Below are 21,161 nucleotides of genomic sequence, written 5' to 3'. Positions count from 1 at the left end.
TCATATAATCTTCTTCTATAATAAAGTTGTTTGCTCGTTCTTATAATATCAGTCAATTTATTTCTATATGCTTTATATCTTTGTTCCACTTCTTTTGTTTTTACTTTGATAAACTGTTTATACAGATTGTTTTTCTTTTTGCAAGCATTAATAATTCCTTTTGTGAGCCAAGGACTTTTTATCTTTTTTTTCTTTGTCATGTGTTCGTTTACAGGACAATGTTTATTGTACCACATAGTAAAAATATCTAGAAAATGATCATAAGCCTTGTCCACATCTGACTCTTCATACACCGAACTCCAATCTTGTTGTGCTAAATCGAAATTGAAGGCATGAATTGCTTCTTCATTTATTGTTCGCTTTGCTATCATGATCTTGGTATCTATTTTTTTTAAATCACAGTCACACAAAGTAAAACTGGTAAGTGGTCAGTTATATCACAGACAAGCAGACCACTATTAATTTGGAAATCCATGACATTAGTAAAAATATTGTCAATAATAGTGGCGCTATGTGAAGTTATTCTGCTTGGCTTTGTTATTGTTGGATATAGTGATAAGCTGTACATTGTGTCAGTAAAGTCATCAATGGCTTTTAACCTTGTTGGATTTAGCAAATCAATATTAAAATCACCACAGATAAATAGTAATTTTTGGTTCACCGAAGCAAACGTTTTTTCTATCCATTCATTAAAAGTGTCAATACTTGAACTGGGTGTCCGATATATGCAACTTATTATAACATTTCTCTTTTTGTCATTCATAATCTCAATAGTCAAACATTCCAAAATTCCATCAATAGCCATAGACATAGTTGTTACAACATTATATTTTATAGAGTTATGAACATATATAGCAACCCCGCCGCCCGCCTTATTTAATCTATTCATGTATTTTAAATCATATCCATTCAAACAAAAATCTATTCCTTTATCGACATTGAACCAAGTTTCAGTGATGGCTATAACACTAAAGGGGCGAGAAAATTGTTGCAAATAGTCCTTAATGAAATCAAAATTAGAGTACATACTTCTGCTGTTAAAGTGAATTAATGAGAGCTTCCCGTCTAGGTTAATTTCTTTTTCATATTGTTCCTGAGTGAAATAATTACAATTTTTAACAAAAGAAGAGAGAAAGTTACTTTCAGAATCTATTTCTGGATCTATTATATTATGCTCCTTATATTCACAATCTAGATCAATTACTTTCTGTTGAAGAACTAATTTCAACGTGTCCATGTCATTTCCTGGTGTAATTGATACATTGGTGTCAGTTATACTTGTCCAGATCCTCCATGTTCCTCACTATCAGTACTTTTGCCTCTTCTGGTGTCCCGTTTAGCTTAATGAAAATCTTACAGTTTGTTACCCATGTATGTTGTATTTTACCGTTCTTCTTCAGTTGCCTTGCCTTCCTCACGATGTCTGCGTTTTTTCGTGTCAGATGCTCATTAATGAAAACGTCCGTGCCTTTCAGTTTGCGTCCTTGTTTCAGCAGTGCGACCTTGTTCTTCCGATTGACAAATCTCATAACGACGGCCGGCAGTCTGTCACTCCTCCTGGGCAGTGAGTGACATGCTTCTATGTGCTCCAGGTCCATCTCTATCCCCTTGCTTTGGAGGAAGGACGCCACCTGTTGCTCCACCGAGCGGGTCTCCTCGTCGCTGGGCTCCCCGACGTTCCCGGCCACCGCGCGCGCGTACGAGCGTGGCTTGATTTTAATACCGCTGATTACCACGTCGTTCGTACGGGTGTACTGCTCCAGGTCATCCACCCGCCGCTCGAGATCCATGATCCGTCTGTCCTTCTCGGCATTTTGGAGGCGTAGCTGTTTTACCTCCTCCAGAAGCCCCAGAAGCAGCTCCTGCTGCGCCCTGACTGCGGCCACGTCTCCGCACAGCGCTCCGAGGGAGGTTTTAATGTCTTCAACCTCCTCTGGTGTTGGGCCTTTCTTGGGTGGCATACTGAAGCGAGAGCACGAGGCGGCCACCACGAGGGACCCGGAAGCGGAATTTCTGATGATGGCGCCTGGCTAGGCCTGCTGGCTGATGGTGGAGCCTGGCTGTGGCCTGCTGGCTGATGATGCCGCCTGGCTAGGCCTGCTGGCTGATGGTGGAGCCTGGCTGTGGCCTGCTGGCTGATGGTGGAGCCTGGCTGTGGCCTGCTGGCTGATGGAGGAGCGTGGCTGGGCCTGCTGGTTGATGGTGGAGCCTGGCTGTGGCCTGCTGGCTGATGGAGGAGCGTGGCTGGGCCTGCTGGCTGATGGAGGAGCCTGGCTGTGGCCTGCTGGCTGATGGAGGAGCCTGGCTGTGGCCTGCTGGTTGATGGTGGAGCCTGGCTGTGGCCTGCTGGCTGATGGAGGAGTGTGGCTGGGCCTGCTGGCTGATGGAGGAGCGTGGCTGGGCTTGCTGGCTGATGGTGGAGCCTGGCTGTGGCCTGCTGGTTGATGGTGGAGCCTGGCTGTGGCCTGCTGGCTGATGGAGGAGTGTGGCTGGGCCTGCTGGCTGATGGAGGAGCGTGGCTGGGCTTGCTGGCTGATGGTGGAGCCTGGCTGTGGCCTGCTGGCTGAGATTTCAGGTGAGCAGGTTTTGAAAATCGGATGCTGCGCTGCTGAGGAGCCCGTCTTTCCTGTGACTCCTAACCCTCCCGTTATTTTCCTTTAATTGGACTTTGGTTAAGTTCAATCCGATGTATTAACCGACCTTTGAGGTGAAGTGCAGCTGCGAAGAACGCTACGGCAGGCAATGAGGTGCGTTTAATGTCGCTCTGTTAATTTGAGCGTCCATAAATTGAATGTCTTATTTTTTCTTACTTTATTATTGCTAATTTATTGGAGAATTAGGCCATTTAATTAAGGATGGATGGATGTTTTATTTTATTCTGTGTTTCTATTTTTCAGTTTTACTTTTCAAGACTTGGTGAATTGCCTTTTTCTACTTTTTGTTTAGTTTTGTTAAAATTAGCAGCAGTGAGAAGTGTTGTTGTCGGTCTTGAATATATTTGATGTAGCCCATACTGTTAAGGTAAGTGTGATGTTTTTAGTTGTTAGTCTGATGAAGAATCTTTTATTTTTCTCCAAAAGTTGATTGTGTTTATCTGGACATAGTGTTTTTCAGGTCCAGCTGAATGCAGGTTTCCCCAGTCTTATACGTGTCAGGAGCATCAGCACAGCTGAAATGCATTTTTCCTAAGCACCGCGTCTCTGTGGCTTTTAAACCCCAAAACACGCTAAAACAAAAATGGGTCCACCCCAAGGATGGGGTCCCCCGGTGTAGTTTCCACTGTGACAGACTGTAGGCTTCCTCAGAGTGAGGCTGAGAGCGGCAGGCCCAGCTGGAGTCTGACCCGTGTCAAACAGTGGAGGTCAAACCTTCTGTGCCACAAACACCAGATTAACCAGTTTCACTCATCATCCTTCTACTGTCAGATTTTACTGGTGCAGGTTTGATGAATCACCATCTGAGAACGTCTCTGATGTGGGCGCCACTCACAGGGATCACTTCCTGTAGAAGGGTCACATGACCTGGCCCCTTTGTGATGATGACAGCGACGCCCCTTTCGTGTGAGGTTAAACCCAGAGAGCTTCGTGTGACCTCTGACCCTGATCACCAGCGTTAGGGTCAGTGAAGGTGAGATACCATGTGACAGGAGGAGGAACAATAAAGTTTTATTTGTACGAACACGTAGAACAGATGAAGTCAGAACGAAGCAGGTGGAGCTCAGTCAGGGTGGAGGTGCAGACAGGTGAGCTGAAGGGGAGGAGCCAGTCTGGTCAGGAACTCTGTCTCCTCGAGTGAACCTCCTCACCTCTGAAACACACACACACACACACGACTCTGAAGGTTGCAGTCAGGGTTGGTCAGGGTGGTGAGGGTGGGGTTATCTTCTGGTCTCTGGTTGGTGTGTTTCCTGCAGGTGAGGCTGAGCGGCCGAATCATGACATCACTGCTGCACAGACACAACAGGAAGTGGAGGAGGAAGTCGTCAGCGTCCCCGTCACACACCTGAGACAGACACAGAGGTTATGTCTCTGCAGAGTCACGGCTCGGCCCTGTGGAAACGTCCTGCAGGACGCCTGTTTCTCTCTGTGGTGGCCCCCCCACAGCGTCCCCACCGTGCTTCACTGTGTGGACGCTGTTCTTTGGGTTGTAGCTGCATCTTCTTCTCGTTTCACCTCCTCTGACCACAGGACGTTTCAGTCTGCAGGTCTTCGTCCTCAGCAGTGTGGCTGAAGGTGTCTGCAGACGTGGAGCTCTGTGAGCTCACAGTGCGTCCCTGTGCAGCCTGTAGAGTCTTTGAAGTCTTTGCTCTGACAGGCTTGTTCTGTGCTGGGCGGCTCTTTGACTTTCTTCAGGTTTCCCTTCCTGACACTCTGATAACCTCAGATATCCACAACGTGAATCCTCACAAACATCTGTTTCTCTCTTTTCACTCAAACCTTCTGACGTTTTCACACCGACTGTAAATATGAAGAAAACCCTCAGTTTGACGCCACGCCCCCAAACCAGTTCAGCAGTAAAGTGTGAGCAGACGGAGCTGTTACCAGGATGTAAACAGGATGTGCCCTTTCACAGTTAAAGCCTCAGGAATAAAAACATGACCCGATCTTAAATTTTTAAAGATAAAATAAAGTTTAAAGACGACGATGAGCACGTGACTCACTGCTCAGAGCCCACTCACCCAGGTGCATGATGGGAGCAGGAGGAGGAGGCTGGGCCGAGCGTATAGAAACCAAACAAACAAATAAACAACAGCACGACAAACACGTGAACCAGACTTTACCTGTAAACTTACCTGGTGTCTCCCAGGGAGACCACAGTTATGGAGCTGACAGGTAAGTACGTGCAGTACACACTTCCTGTCCTGAAACACACACACAGGTAAACCGCACAGGTACGTAACCATCGGCGTGACTTTGTATTGAACATTGGGGGGTCAAGATCTCTGTCTAAATAAATAAATCTGGGTACATTTCCAGATGATTAAACAACTATTTTGCTGGTAACACCTGAAACCAGTAAAGAAAACCAGCAGCCTATTGATGCAAGATGATCCATAACTTTATTGGGGCTGACATTGTTGGAAATGAGTCCAAATAAAGAGTCCAAACTTTTATAAGCCTGTCTATGTGTGTCTCACCTGGACAGCCTCCTCTGGACACCAGACAACAGCAGAGTGTTACCCGGCAACAGGCCAGGTGGGTAGGGGGTGTGGCTTAAGTCCAGGTACACCTGCAGACTCCTCCCAGCTTGGTCACAAAGAGTGAGACGCACACCTGCACACACACATTCAGCTAACAGTCAGACCAGGGGCCCGTTCTTCGTACCTCGCTAAGTAAGTTAGCTGGATTTGATTGTTGACGATTTCACGTGATCTTGGATCGTTCGGTTCTCCGAAGCTCATCCGGGACTTGCTGTCATAGCAACAGATCCGTAAGCGTAAACCTGCTCGGGAGCAGGCTTACTTTATGTAAACAGGATTAGATCACAGCCACTCAGGTATGTCCGCTTCATGTATACGAAAGCAACGGTGAAATATACTCACTCAAATGAGCAATCCTATTTATCCATATTGTATATTCTGTATCTATATGTGTATATGTGGTGTATTTATGCTTATATCCTTACTCTTATTCCCCTTAATGTATCTGTAACATGCAACTTCTTTCGGTGCTTTGCTACTGGAAACTGAATTTCCTGGAGGAACCCACCCGAGGGATTAATAAAGTTTCATCTAATCTAATCTAATCTACTTGGGTTTTCTTCCTGCAGCCCTCATGTTTACTCAAGGTTTAGTTCTGTCTTCATGCTGATTTTCTTGTTCAGTCGTGTCTCATGTTGCAGTTTGTCAATCCTGTCCCTGTGCTCTGTTTTCCCTCTCTTCAGTATCAAGTCTGTGCCTCATGTGTTTCCTGTTTTATTTTGATAGTCCCTGTCCTGTGTGCAGTGTGCTTGGTTTTGCTTCCCTTCTGTCATTAGGCCTGATTTGTCCCAGATGTGTTACCACCTATTCCCCATCTTCTCGTAGTCCTGCTTGTGTATTTAAGCCCTGTGTTTCTCTGTTAGTTGTTGTGTTGTACCCTCACTGTACTGTGTTTTGTTTTCTATGTGCTTCTGGTAATGTTCTGGTTCACTCTTTCCTGGTTTGATTTTCTAGTTTCCCGGGTTTCTAGTTTGGGCTTAAGTTTTGAGTTTCTAGTTTTGTTTTCTTCTATTTCTATTTGAATGTTCTCCAGCAATAAAGCTGCCACTTTAGTTAATCATTCTGTCTCTGGGTCCTGCGTTTGGGTCCTACATCCTGCCTGCCACCTCAACACCTTTAATTTTACAGCTTCTTAGTTATTATAAAGTGCTGCAACTCATAATGTTTTCTAAGATAGTAAAACCAGATTTAAACCGACTACTTCTACAAAGATGGAGCTAAAGAGATGATATACATTTATAGTTTGGACTTGGACACATACAGTCTGTTTTTCCTTATAACTACATGTGAGTTCAATTAACATTTTGTGGGAAAAGGGAATTTGTTTTTTAAAAGGATTATAGATTCGGAGCTGAATTACCCAACGGAACATCTCATTCACTGATGTTTGCTGGAGAAGCTGCTCTGCCTCTTTGTGATGGAGCAGCAGCGTGACGTACTGAAGACTGTTAACGGGGAAGTGCTGAAGCTGAAGGCGTCTCTCTGCTGCTCAGACTGACGTTCAGTCGTCATCCAGACAACATGAAGACTGCACCGGTCTCTCTGCTCCTCGGTGAGTCAAACACTAAAATCATCGATTTATTTATCACAGCTCCAACAAACAATATGGCAGGAAAACAACCTTTCAGCAGTTACAAGCTTGCAGCTACTGACTTTAAAGTTCATGTAAAAATTCTGAAAAGTTTCGTCAAGGCGAGAGGAACAGTTCATTCTCCTTCTTATGTCTTTCAGGTTTCATTGGATTGGTGGCTGTGAAGTTGGGCAGGAACCAAGAAGTGATGTTAATGTTGAATAATGGAGCTCACAGTTTTAACTGAAATGTATGAAGAGTGATAGAAAATGGTTTCAAACATGCATGATGAAAGTTTTTCGGTTTAAATCGATCTCATCATCACTGCAAACCTCTCAGAGGTTCAGACTCAGCAGTTTAACCTGGAATCCTGCAGGAAAGTCACCATATAGTCTGGACTAAGTCAGCGATTAAACCTTCTGCCCAGCTAAGTGTCAGTAACATGAAGACCAAAAGAACAAAAGAGACTTGACCTCTTTTCATCAAACATCTCTTCAGTCAGGAAACCACAGCCTCTGACTGCATGAAGCACAGGGTCCTCTGACTGCGTCCCCTCTTTTATCTAGTCTTCACTTCCTCTATTCACAGCCAATTTTCCATTAAGAGGACTGAGTGTATTCAAACAACCACAGACGGTTTTGACTGTTAAAGTTCCCATTCCCGTTGACATGATGACCTTTAAACAGCAGCAGTGTGGGAGTGAAACAGGCCACAAATCTGAAAATAAAAACTGTGCTTTTGAAGGGTGGCTTCTTAGTCCCACACTTTCTTCTCTGCACATGAATGAAAGCTCATCCATGCACAGTTCCTTCTCCATTGTTTACAATGCTGTGCACTGTGATGTTTACCGTTGATTGCCATCTGATCAAAAAATGTATAGAAAACAGGAAAAGACAGGCTAACCTGCGTTGCTGTCTCGGTGGTATTTTATAACTTCCTGTTCCTGTTACAGTGCACGGTGGTGTTTGTGTAGTTTAATCTGCGTGGCTCACAGATCTGGCAAAAATACAGACCTTCCATAATTAAGTAGAAGTACAAATACTACTGTTCAAAAATACTCCAGTAAAAGATGAAGTACTGATTCAACTTATTAACTCAAGTAAAAGTAAAAAAAAGTACAGACTAGGAAGTACTCAAAGTAAGAAAGTACAAAGTAGTAGCAGTATAACCCTGGCTGATTGTGACCCACACCCATTACCACACCTTGGCTCATGTGATTAGGTAGAGGATCATCAGGGGGTCCATTGTCCCTCTCAGGGGGAAACTCCCACAGAGCTTAAATGTGGGTCTCTTCACCGTTTGATCCTAGAACTGAAGAAGCTTCTCAGATGAGAGGTGAAACGTCTTCAAGCAACTCAAAGAAGTCCAGACGCTTTTCTTTCCAAGCTCCTTAGGTTGTGGCAGATACTTCAGGAGATTAAAAAGTTTCCTGAGAGAAAAAAAACAACAACAAAAAACAACAAAAAAAAAACTGTGCAGCCTCAGTCTTTCTTTAAATGACCTCTGACCTTCAGTGACCTCTGACCTCCTGTTGCAGGTGTGCGTGTGCTGCTGCTGTCTGCACTGACTGTTTGTGCAGGTGAGTAGATGAAGTGCACCATGGTCCAGGACAAACACTGAGTGTAAACACTGATAGAAACTGTCCGTCTGTCCTCCAGTCTCTCTGAGCGTCAGTCCAAACCTTCAGCAGTTCTTCACAGCAGCCTCAGTGTCTCTGACATGTGACGGTCAGCTGGGCTCTGATGGATGGACGGTGAAGAGGGACACAGGAAGTGGGACTGAGTCATGTGGAGCAGGTGGGCGGGGCTTCGGGAGGTTAACTGGTTCATCCTGTTTGCTTGATAAGCAAAGCGAGCCAATCAGTGGAGTTTACTGGTGTGAAGGTGAAGCTGGAGAGAAGAGTGAAGAAGTCAACATCACTGTATCAGGTAATGAAGTCTTTCATTTCATCAGACTAACAGCAGACTGTTATACCACCTCTACATCACTCTGTGGGTCTTTTCCTCAGATAAAGAAGTGATTTTGGAGATCCCTGCACTGCACCACTTCCCCTGCCGGTGGCGGACTCCCTCAGGTGTCGGTGCGTTGGTGGTTCTTTGTATCTGGGGGTGGGCGTCCGGGTACACACCGGCTCACTCCTTGGCGGCCGCTTATTGGGGCTCGCTCGGGCCATTTCGGAGGTGGGGTGCCCCCGGCCTCTCGGCCTGGGGCTCGGTCACTCAGGCACAGCTGGCTGCCGGCGGAGCTCACGGGCGCGTCACTGCAACTCCCCCTGGCTTCTGCTCCGCGGCTGCTGAATGAGCCCTCATCTGGGACTCTCCTTAGCTCTTACTGGAACAGTGGCGCGGCTGCCCCTCTGTGGGTCTTCCATGGTCTCTTGTGTTCTGGGGGCCTCTGGATGTCTGGAGTTTTGATCTCCTCCATACCTGCTTGATACCATAAAGGACAGGGCTGTGGCTCCCCACACTCCCTAGCAGATCATTACATGGAGAAACCTTTGGAATGCAAGCATGCTGATCCACACAGGTATGCACACAGGTGTACACACATGGGTATTCACAGACGCGGACTACAGCTTTCTTGGCTGCTGCCTCAAAGCACACTGTGCGCTGTCTATCTTGCGTGTTGCACAATATCGTTTATTATTTAGTAAATACTGATATCTATGACTAGCTAGTTTATTGTGATGGTGCTTTTTTTTTTTCTTATTATGTTGCTCTTTGTTGTTTGCTGTCTCCTCTGTTTTTTTTTCTCCATACAGGTGATCCAGGAGTTTTGTTTTTTTTGTTTGTTTGTTTTTTTTTCTCTCTTCCCCCCCTTCTCACCGTCTCTTCTCCCCTTTGGTTTTCTTTCTTTCTCTCCCTCTCTTTCTTTCATTCTTTCCCCCTGTCCTATCCCACAGTCATGTCTGTCCCGTTTGCAACTGAAAGTCCAGCTGGAATTAGTGATGGGATTTCCGGCTCTTTTTAGAGAACCGGCTCTTCCGGCTCCCAAGCGGCTCTTCAGGTTGTTTTGTTGCTTTAATTAAAAACGGTCCGGGGCTCCAGGGTCCGGGGGAAGCAGGGATTAATCCCATACATGCTCTCAGTGGGTTCCAAACACACACACACACTCGCTCGGGTCCAGGGCAGCTCTATATACACACAGAGAGAGACGTCCAGGTTAGGGATAGTCTCAAACTCACAGATACAGGTTCAGGTCCGCCGTCATAAATAGTGCTCCAAATCAGCTGGGATCGGCTGCAGGTGTGACGGTGAGCACAGGTGCGTGGGCCAGGGGCGGGAACCCGTAATGAGCACCGCCCCAGCAGAGGAGAGAGAGCGCAAAGGAAACAAAACAAACAAAACATGTTGCCAAACACAGAGTGAGCCAGCGAGGCACGAGGACCACGACACAAAGCACGTGCAAACTCCAAAACACATTTCTAGCTTTAACTGAACTTCAAAGCAGAGCAGATCACTTAAATTACACAATTGAAAGCATGAAAGCATGTGTGTATTGTTTGTGTATTTATACACAAGCACTCATATATATTAAAAAATATGTTCATTTACCTGTTACTACCACACACCAAATCCGGTTGTTGGTACTTGCTGGATTGTGTAGCCTCTAGGTAACAAAAGCTCAACACTGCGCCCAGCATCCTGGAGCACTTCTGTTGTGTTTCGTACGTGCTTTGTCTGTAGGGGCCACCGTAAATATACTTTTATTTATTCACCCCACATAAAATGTAATAAATAAATCATATAATACAAAAACCAACTAATCACATTTCAACTTTTAACTATTTAAGTTTTCAGCTTTTTCCTTTTAAACAAATTTAAAGTGAAACAACACAAAACACTGCAAACCACAACACAATTAAATATAAATTATAATATGAAAACAAAAAGAACATGCACATTCTCTGTCATATGGACCTGCATGAATAAACTTTCTGAATCCTTTATCATCTGCAACTGAAAATAGTTGTGGATGATTACTATACCTTTCTAATGTGACCTTGTTGGCCCTGCTCTCTCTCTCTCCGTCCCGCTCCGTTCCTGTGCTACTGAGTGTCACTACCGCCCCTCCCCCCTCTGCTCAGTGAAGCGGAAAAAAGTGAGAGAGAGTGAGAGAGAGAAAAAAAACCCACGGCTCGCGATAAGGAGCCGGCTCGTGTCGTTCACGTCAAAGAGTCGGCTCTGAGAGTTTCCTTCGCGACCCACACATCACTAGCTGGGATAACCACATTTACTCAGGGCCTTCTTGATGTGATGTTCCTCCTGGCCGCTGTGTCTGTGGGGATGGTGTTCGCTCTGTGTTGTAGCGTCCTGATGACTCCCAGTTTGTGCTCCATGCTGGCAGACATCTTCGGTTTAGAATCTTTTATTATTTGTCTCGTGTTTAAATCCTCGTCTTTCTCATTCCTGCAGAAAGGACGCTGTCATCAAGTCTGAGTCAAGTCACCTATCAGGATATGAACTTCAGACAATCAGCCAATAAAATTACAGATACACACTCACATGTTGTTTTCTCCAGTCCGAGGACACTGCAGGTACACATTCAGCTGTTATCCAACAAGTTATTGCTTCACAAAATATGATTATGACCCTTTGTCCACTGTGGGTCCTTGTGATAATTTCTTTGCTCCTCTATTCTTCTTGTCTTTCCATCTCCTGGATTCTCTTTTAACCATCTACTCATTCTCGTTCTCTTGTGCATCAGGGCTGAGTTATTGATGGAGTTTCCCAGATCAAATTTAAAGGAGGATGGGAAGAAGAGGATTTTCTCTCTGCCAGTCCCGTCAGCTCCCTGCTAAGATTTAGAGCTTGTCCTGTTTTTCAGTATAAAGGCCCTGCTCATCTGTTTTTCTTGCCATTGCTTAAAAAGTGTACATTCTGCATCCAAATGTCCAGCTGCCTTCAACTTTGATGTTTGTCTTGGCCAAAAATAAGCCTTCAGTTTATTCCTTTGTTTAAATAAAAATCTCTTGCTGATAAACTGAACCCTGGCTGTGGCGTCAGAGTAGCGCTATATAAGTGCTACATAAGAACCAGTCCTTCTACCATTTACTAAAAGCAGGCTTTTGCCAGGGCTGCAAAGGGATTTGTAAAGAATGAGTTTTTAGTGTACTATGCTTCAGGCAGTTGTTGCATGGAAGTGGCTGTTACTGAAAGTCCAGCACAGACCTGTAGTGACAGCCAGTGATTGGCATTTTGAAATGATAATAATAGCATAATGATTTAAAATTCCAGGTTCCTAATGAAGGTCTTGCAGATAAACAGTAACACATTCTATAATTTGTTATTAATAAATAATAAACAGGTGGAGCCGGTAGCTCAGCATGTTTGATTTGGCAGTTTTGCACTAGATGAGCTTCCTGAGGCAACTCAAACGGGATCTGTGTTTCCAGGTGGAACTGAACAACAACCTCTCCATTGGAGCCAATAATAAAAACATGAATAACAATAAGCTTTATTTGGGGCTCTGATCTGAGGATGTAACATCATTTGTAATGTGGGTCTCAACAAGCTCAAGGAACGCTTTAAAAGTAGCCATTAATATGGTAAAATCACAGGTAGACAGATTTCCTGATGTTGTATCTCCAATAACAGGTCACGGCATTTCGCTCTCGAGGCAGCCAGTGCCCTCCCTGCAGTCCCAAAAGGTTGATTCGGTTCATCTTGACGCACACCTGTGTGCACTTATATTCAAAAGGTTTTTCCGTGTAACAATCTGATAGTGGGTGTGGGGAGTCATAGATTCAGCCCCCCCCCCAGGACCACCCGATGGGCAGATGCTCCACCCACCTTGAAAGAGCTGAAGAGATGCCTATATGGGATGTCACCCAGCAGCCACAGTGCGGAAGTCAGAGAGGGCCGGCAGCCAGCTGCACCAGAGCAGACCGAGGCCCGAGGTTTGAGGGCCCTCCACCCCCCAAAGTAGCCTGACGGAGTCACGGATGCCAGGCCCTGCCAAGCAGCCGCCGGGAGTGAGCCAGTATGTGAGACCTGACTTGACACATAGACATAGACAAACATGCACACACAGACACAAACATACACCAGCCTCATACACACATATACAAATAATCAGCACTCACCCAGTGTGGAGACAAGATGAACCCACACTCCCCAAACACACTCTGAACCCCAAGTCCATTTCTTTTAGGGGAGAAATGTTTGATTTTGGGGTGGGGGTAAATTTCATGATACATGATCATATTGTCAAATATTTTTAGATGTTTGGCTCCTCCCACGGGATGGTGTGCATCTTTCTCTGCTTTCTCTGAGATGTGAGTATGGATATGTGTGTGTTGACTGTTGAGGCAGGTGGATGCTGCTGATTGCTGGTTTGAAAGAGTTCCTAAGTGTTGATTGGATGATTGGATGTACAGCAGCTTCTTAAACCCCAGCTCACAGCCACCTCCGCCCTCTACTTCCCTCCTCTGTACCAAATAAGGAGCTAACTTTGATCCAAATCAGCTAACTGCGCATCACCAGCTCTTCCTCGTCCTCGCTGTCCAGAAGCAGCAGCGTGATGATCTTGACAGGGAAGTGGTGAAGCTGAAGGTGTCACTCTGCTGCCAGTCGTCGTCCCGACAACATGAAGACTTCATCTGTGTCTCTGCTCCTCGGTGAGTCAAACGCTGAAATCCTTCACTCACTCATAGCGTTCATTTATCTTATAACACAGTAACAGAGTGTGTGCTGGATGCTCTCACTGACTGACTCTAAAATGAAATCTCTTCAGGTCTGTCCAAAGTCTGAAGTTACGTTTATGCGAGAAGAAGAGTTCACTCTTCTTCTTTAGTGTTTTTGTTGTTTTAAAGTTCAGATCCATCGTGTGTTCTGGACTCAGAGAGTTGGACCTTCATATCCAGTTTGTTGTCTTTAACATGTTGACTTGTAGAGAAGTCAGGCAACCTCTTTTTTTTATCGAAGATCAACTTTCATTCAGGAAACCACAGCTGCTAGCTGCAGGTACCACATGCTCCTCTGGTCTGTTATGTAGTCTTCACTTCCACTATAGAGAGCAAACTTTCCTTCATGTGGACTCTAATGAAAGGACTGGAGACTGTTTTTTGTCATTTACCTTACTTTTGTGTATTTTGTTATTTTTCTCATGATGAGCTTCAAACAGAAGCAAACTGGGACTCAAACCTGTGAATAAAGATCAATGAAGCAGCTTCTCCAGGTTTTTATTCAGCAGCTGATGCTGAATAAACAACTAACCCTTATCCCATGGCTTTGGTTTATAAGTTCTGACTGTTTAATCCTGAGAATGCTTTTCTTGCCTGCTGTACCCCTTACTCTTTTATTCCCCATTGCCCATCCACCCCAAACTGCTGAGTCTTCATGAAGCCTGAGTGGGGAGCAGTTTCTCTTCTGCTGCCAATAATCAACAATTCCCCAAAATCTGCTTAGTTTGGGAAATGTTTAGGTGCAGGGTGTTAGATTGTCAAAACACATGACGCCCACCTCATTCAGACCAAGTGTACCAACATAGTTTCGTCAGCATGTGTTAAAACTGAGCTGGCGCTTTGTGTGATGTTTATAAGTCTAAATGTACTTTGAAAACCTAAACAGAACCTTCAAAGCGAATTAAAGGTCTCCCCCCTTTAATGTGATGTTTTTGGAACAAGACCAGATTGAAACAGGTTCCTGCCCTCTGACCTTCAGTGACCTCTGACCTGTTGCAGGTGTGTGTGTGCTGCTGCTGTCTGCACTGACTGTTTGTGCAGGTGAGTAGATGAAGTGAAGGGTCGAGTGTGTGTTAAAATAAAAGAAACGATGAAGCTCCTTTCATCCTCAACTTGAAAAGCTCGATGATGCAGAGACTTCAGGAAATTAGAAAGTTTCCTGAAAGAAAAAACTATGTGACTATAACATCAGAGTGTCTCTAAATGACCTCTGACCTGTTGCAGGTGTGTGTGTGCTGCTGCTGTCTGCACTGACTGTTTGTGCAGGTGAGTAGATGAAGTGCACCATGGTCCAGGACAAACACTGAGTGTAAACACTGATAGAAACTGTCCGTCTGTCCTCCAGTCTCTCTGAGCGTCAGTCCAAACCTTCAGCAGTTCTTCACAGCAGCCTCAGTGTCTCTGACATGTGAAGGTCAGCTGGGCTCTGATGGATGGACGGTGAAGAGGGACACAGGAAGTGGGACTGAGTCATGTGGAGCAGGGGGGCGGGGCTTCGGGAGGTTCAATGGTCCATCCTGTTTGTTTGATGAGTTCAGCCCAGTCAGTGGAGTTTACTGGTGTGAAGGTGAAGCTGGAGAGAAGAGTGAAGAAGTCAACATCACTGTATCAGGTAATGAAGTCATTCATTTCATCAGACTAACAGCAGACTGTTATACCACCTCTACATCACTCTGTGGGTCTTTTCCTCAGATAAAGAAGTGATCCTGGAGATCCCTGCACTTCCTGTGAGGACAGGAAGTGATGTCACTCTACGCTGTAAAAACAAAATTGGTGGCACAGCTGCAGCTTATTTCTACTTTAATGGACGTCCTGTTGGACCTAAATCAGAGCACATAATCACCATTAACGTGCAGCAGTCTGATGAAGGTCTCTACTGGTGTTCTACTGATGAGTTTGGATCATCTCCTCAGAGCTTTCTGAGGGTCAGAGGTCAGAACACTGACATCACTTCCTGTTTAAAGCCAATCTGCTAAGCTGATGATAAACTGACTTAACCAGCTTCCTCATCTCTCCTGCAGGTTCTGTGACACCAATCTCTGTTGCAACAACAGAAAGAGCAACAACAACAACAACCACCATCACCACTCATATCTCCCATCCTCCTCCTCCTCCTCCTCCTCGCGTTCAGCAGGAGGCGTGGATGATGAGCGGCGATAAACTTGCGAGAAGCAAGTTATGCTCAACTCCACCGGTGGAATCTGACAGCGTGGAAAAGTGTGAAAACATCCATGATCACCAACGGATTTCGAAGGGCTGGACTGCTGCATGATGGAGAGGAGGACACCGCCACGGCCCTTCAGAGGGTGTTCGACTCTGACACTGACAACGAGGATTTCTTTGGTTTTGAAAGTGACAACGAAGGAAAGAAGCTGAGAGTGGATGAGGAAGCCATCATGAGCCTGTTCGTATCCGACACTGGAGAAGAGGACTTTGGTGGTTTTAGAGCGCAGGAAGAAGAGAAAGATGGTGAATGACTGACTTTTCTTCTTGTTAAAGCCGTGTCACTGCACTTGAGCCTAAAAGGTAGTTGTTATATTTCCACTGTAGTGTCAATACACTATTAGAGCTTATGCCGAGTCAGACTGCACACACAATAGTTTGTTTACAAGTTGACTTCTTCTTTATTGGGATAACACAGAAGTAACACACACACATAACTGGGCGTGGTGCCCCCTACTGGCGATGGCTTGCATAGCACACAATAATTCTTGGTTCATACATAACAGTAGTCCGAAGCTATTTTTCTGGTGTGCTGTAGGTTATTGTTATGTACTACATTTGTTACCCGTTTATGAAGCACAGTACATGTTTTGTACTTGTAATTACTGCTACTTGTACATATACCTAAAAAGTTATGCAAATATGTACCCATAACTTGTTTTTCAAAATATTAATAAAAGGGGTGTGTCTCCAAACAGCCATCTCTTTCCTGACAATTCCCTTTGTGCATATTCTCTTACATATGATAAGTCAACATTGAAACACCTGCGGCTTTTAGTCACGTGCGGTAATGTATGTACAAAACAGGATTTTCCCCTGATTTTAGCTTGTGCGGCTAATATTCAGGTGCTCTTTGTAGTCCAGGAAATACGGTAATTTTCTTGAATTCTTAAACATTTTACATGATATTAGTCGGCGGCTCCTTTACTAAACAGCTCCAGCTGTTTGATTTGTTTGAATTTTACAGGACAGCTTTTCCCGTGTTACTCATTCATTATGGAGCTACTGTAGTTAACATGTAATGCTTCTCTAAAACCCTGTGACACAATCTTCTTTCACATTAGTGCGCATTAACCCCACATCTTCCCTGTTTTATTGCTGATGTTGGCCTGACAGTATTGGGGTAACAATGTCTCCTCTGTTTAGGAGGGCAGCAGGGTCACATCCTCACTGACATCACCTGTATTTGCACTACAGTCGTTCCCTTCACTGACCTTTGCTCTCCTTCTCTTTTCCATCAGGTTGTGTAAAACTGAAACAGGCATTAAATGTTTACTACAAATGATGCTTTACACAGAAATGCATTGTTAGCTGTTTTTACACACCAGCCTGTGTGGACCTTTAGTCTGAGCATAGGGTCAAAGGTCAGGACAGAAATGCAGCACTGTAACACATATACATATGTAGAACATCAGACATTTGACTGATTTGTGTTGTGACAGCTAGTTTTTTCTTTATACAAATAAATCATCATCACACACAGAAGAAATGTACAGACCGTACATTTATTAGCTAATATCAGTGGATACAAGAAAAATGGTATAAAGACAAACACTAGCAGCCTTAGTGTTTCTGTTCTGAATCTCTAATCTCTCACAGATATTCATCAAACCCTGTCCTCTATCAGCTTTCAACATAAGAAAAGTATTAGGCCTCATTGAAAAGCAGTCTGTTTGCAGATGAAGTACTTTAAAAACTATACTTAAAAACATTTCATACACAAATCTGTCATTTATCTAGATTTTCTTGACTGAGTTTACAATTTACTGGAACTGCCAAAAACACATGAATACAAACAAATGATGAAGGATCCACTTCAAGGAAAGTGGAAAAGCCTCTGTTAGCTGCTGTTTGCAGCTGGCACAGTCTAACAGAGGCTAATACCAACGCTAACCAACAGTTTAGCATATCGTCGACAGCTCACCTCAGCATGGCTGTCCTCGGTCAGCAGTGAGCTTTATTAACTTGCACAAAGTTTTACACCCTGTTTGAGAGTAAATAAAAGTGGACATTTCTCAGCTCCAGCATTGACAGCTGAGGTAAACGGTGGACCGACAGCTTATCCACAAAATGGGAAAAACTCCGGTCCAGAATCCGGTCCAGTCCTCGTGGCAGTAAAAACTGTAATCATGCATACATGCTTTTGTCACACCTGACCATTTCGTACAATATAATTGAAGTTTTGGATTTAAAAATTTAGCAGACGTGAACGAGCAACATTCCTGATGAGGCTGGTCAACGCTGTTCAACTAGAAGCCTACGTGGATGATATCCCAGCCTACACATCCCCCTGAACTGAATTGCCTCAGTGAAATACTTGCTCACTCACACCAAACTTCATTAAATGTGAATGTGTTACTTTGCTGGTTCCCAGTTGCAGCTTAAGTGCATCCAATATTAGATTTCCCAGCTTTTCAAACACACCATGAGCTGTGCCATTTTCTGGGCACAGCAGGTTAAAACCATATAAAGATTTCCTGATGTTGTATCTCCAATAACAGGTCACGGCATTTCGCTCTCGAGGCAGCCAGTGCCCTCCCTGCAGTCCCAAAAGGTTGATTCGGTTCATCTTGACGCACACCTGTGTGCACTTGTATTCAAAAGGTTTTTCCGTGTAACGATCTGATAGTGGGTGTGGGGAGTCATAGCGGGCATGGACAGGATTCAGTATGAGGTACCGAGGTATTCGGGTGAGACCACTTGCTTCTTGGGATCCTTTGGCATCAGGGCTGTCCGGCCTTCAATTGAGCTTTTCAGGTCTATCTTTTTCTTTGTGTGTGTGTGTGTGTGTGTGTGTGTGTGTGTGTGTGTGTGTGTGTGTGTGTGTGTGTGTGTGTGTGTGTGTGTCTCCTGTCTGGCACTGTAGCAATCAGAATTATGTCTGAAGGCCAAGACAAATGCCCAACAGATTTACTTTCCCAAGTGGGCCTTTTGCAATACTGGTCCACTTGATTGTCATAGTTTATTTGATCTTTATTAGTTATTTTTATAAGTTATTGTAATCAGGCCAGACTGGACTCGGGGACGGGAAAGAAAAACAAGAAGAAAAGTTCAGAAGAAAGTTAACAGAAGGAGAGGGAAAGAAAAAGGAAAAGAGAGAGAGAGAGAAAACACGATGAAAATCTGCTTCATCACCTTTTTTTTCTCTTTTTCCTTTCCCTGGATCACCTGTTGAGAAAGAAAAAAGAAAACAAGCAGAGGAAGACTAGAGCAATCGCATAAACAACATCACGATGATCTATGTGACTATAACAGTAAATACTAAATATTAAACATTATTGTAAGATCGACAGCACACAGTGTGCTTTGAGGTAGGAGCCAAAAAGGGTGTAGTTTGTGGGTGTGATCACCCGTGTGTACACCTGTGAGCATGGACGCGCTTGTTTTTAAAAGGTTCCTTCATGTAATGATCTGCTAGAGGGTGTGGGGGGGCCACAGCCCCGTCCTCCAGGGCATGAAGCAGGGATGGAGGAGATCAAAACTCCAGACATCCAGAGGCCCCCAGAACACAAGAGACCAAGGAAGACCAACAGAGGGGCAGCCGCGCCACTGTCCCAGAAAGAGCTGAGGAGAGTCCCAGATGAGGGCTCACTCAGCAGCCGCGGAGCAGAAGCCAGGGGGGGTTGCAGTGACGCGCCCGTGAGCTCCGCCGGCAGCCAGCTGTGTCTGAGTGACCGAGCCCCAGGCCGAGAGGCCGGGGGCACCCCACCTCCGAAGTGGCCCGAGCGAGCCCCAGGCTCCAGGCCCCGATAAGCACCCACCAAGGAGTGAGCCGGTGTGTACCTGGACGCCCATCCCCGGACACAAAGAACCACCAACGCACTGATGTCTGAGGGCGTCTGCCACCGGATATGAACTTTTTTCAAGACAGTGAATCTTGAAACCATAATAAAAAATAGAGAGTTTTAACTTGTTTATACAAAGCTAACTGAACCATGTGCTGCATCAACGTGATAATAAAATAATATTATTCACTTTGTTTCTGTCTAAATTTGAATTCTAATAAATATTTTAGCTTGAAATAAGTGAAAAAAATCTGCCAATGGAACAAGTGTTAGAAATGTTCTTCAATCAGCTCTTTTTACTCTCATTTCACAGCCAGTACTTTTTACTTTTACTTGAGTAAAGAAGTTGAAACAGTACTTGGAGTATTTTTAACAGTAGTACTTCTACTTCAGTACACACTGTGTGTACTTTTACCACCTGTGTCTGAGACCTCCTTCAGGGTCCACCTGAAGCTCTCAGTCTGCTGTGGAAAAAGGAAATCCAGGTGAGTTTCTCCTGATCACCTGAGGCCGTCATTACTGTGTGAACACACACACCACTCCTCACTCCTCCCACCCGCTGCACACAGTCACTGAGTACAGACCGGCTGATTCCTGTAAAGGGAGAGGCAGGAAGAGGCGGAGCAACACCTGAAAAACAAGAAGCTCAACGTCATTTTGCAGAAGTGAAAGTGTGAGAGAGCAGCAGCAGAGCTGCAGTCGAGTCCTGTTTGTCTCTAAAAGAAGATTCACTGGAGTCCATCAGGTTCCTCTCAGCAACAGTGGTGAGTGCAGCTGATCACACTTCCTGCTTCTACACAAATCTTCACTCTGTTCACTTCATCAGGGTCTAGAGCGCCACCTCATTTCTCCATGGTGCCACTTAGGCTACGTCCACACTCGCCCGGATAGATTTGAAAACAGCGCTCCGCGTCCACACTAGTGTTTTCAGTCGTTTTCACAGAGTTGTGCGTCCACATTAAGACGGCTGAAAATGCTTACGTTCCAGTCCTGCGCATGCGTGAAACGCAAGACGATTCGACCGGTCTCATTTCTGTCTGCTGCTTATTCACTTTCCGGCTGTTTGAAACGTCGCAGCAGAGGTGGAGGAAAAGCACCGAGTTTTAAAATGGACTAACAATGAGGTGGAGTTGTTGCTGCGAGTAACACAAAAGTACAAAGTTGCAAAAGCGAGAGAGAATTAAAGAATTTGAAGAAAAGCTCTGTGGAGCATGTGCAGACTGATATTCATCTTTAATAGGACTGTCAAAACTGCAGCTGTATAATGCTCTCCACTATCTTTGTTTAATTGGTCACATGCCTGCATCACATGACTAACATGCATCATTGTTTTAGAAAGTCTCTGTTTTCACTCTTCACTGTGACACAAACGCACCGTCTCCAAATTATTTACTTTCCGGCTGTTTGAATCGTCGCAGCAGAGGTGAGCAGCGTGATAGGAGTGGATGTAGCTGTGGGTAATGAGAAAAGATGAAAAGAACGATTGATAACTTTTTCGTTAAGGCCGGTGCTCTGACACGGAGCCATCAACCTCTCAGTGTCTAACACTGGTCTGCAGACGGCATCAGATAATGAGCCACATTAGATGGACTCTGAGCCCACTGACAGTAAAAGGGTGAAGTGTAGACATTTGGAAGAGAGCGGCCTGACCAGTTTCTCTGACTATGATACTGTAAAGCTGACAACATGATGCATTTA

At 44.9% G+C, this 21,161-nt stretch overlaps 2 protein-coding genes across 2 annotated transcripts; both read left to right on the top strand.

Moving 5' to 3' along the window:
* The first annotated feature begins 3,690 nt into the window (after positions 1 to 3,690).
* On the top strand, positions 3,691 to 11,571 carry LOC146546231 (uncharacterized). Its single transcript, XM_085266594.1, has 8 exons — positions 3,691 to 3,742; positions 3,914 to 4,019; positions 4,807 to 4,832; positions 6,651 to 6,752; positions 8,308 to 8,349; positions 8,429 to 8,698; positions 8,779 to 8,890; positions 11,478 to 11,571. Exons 1-8 carry the CDS (start codon positions 3,691 to 3,693, stop codon positions 11,569 to 11,571), a joined length of 804 nt encoding a protein of 267 aa, XP_085122720.1.
* A 1,715-nt stretch (positions 11,572 to 13,286) lies between these two features.
* On the top strand, positions 13,287 to 15,485 carry LOC146546230 (uncharacterized). Its single transcript, XM_085266600.1, has 5 exons — positions 13,287 to 13,389; positions 14,455 to 14,496; positions 14,801 to 15,067; positions 15,148 to 15,380; positions 15,477 to 15,485. The coding sequence occupies exons 1-5, from the start codon at positions 13,359 to 13,361 to the stop codon at positions 15,483 to 15,485; spliced, it is 582 nt and encodes a 193-aa protein (XP_085122726.1). The 5' UTR covers positions 13,287 to 13,358.
* The last annotated feature ends 5,676 nt before the right edge of the window (positions 15,486 to 21,161 follow it).

This window comes from Mchenga conophoros, unplaced genomic scaffold (assembly GCF_057382185.1).
Source record: "Mchenga conophoros isolate Kocher_MC1m ecotype Shallow Benthic unplaced genomic scaffold, M_conophoros_male_GT1.1 unmapped_scaffold_1, whole genome shotgun sequence".
In the NCBI taxonomy this organism is placed as follows: domain Eukaryota; kingdom Metazoa; phylum Chordata; class Actinopteri; order Cichliformes; family Cichlidae; genus Mchenga; species Mchenga conophoros.
The sequence above is the reverse complement of the archived record's forward strand: the minus strand, read 5'-3'. Positions and strand labels throughout refer to the sequence as shown.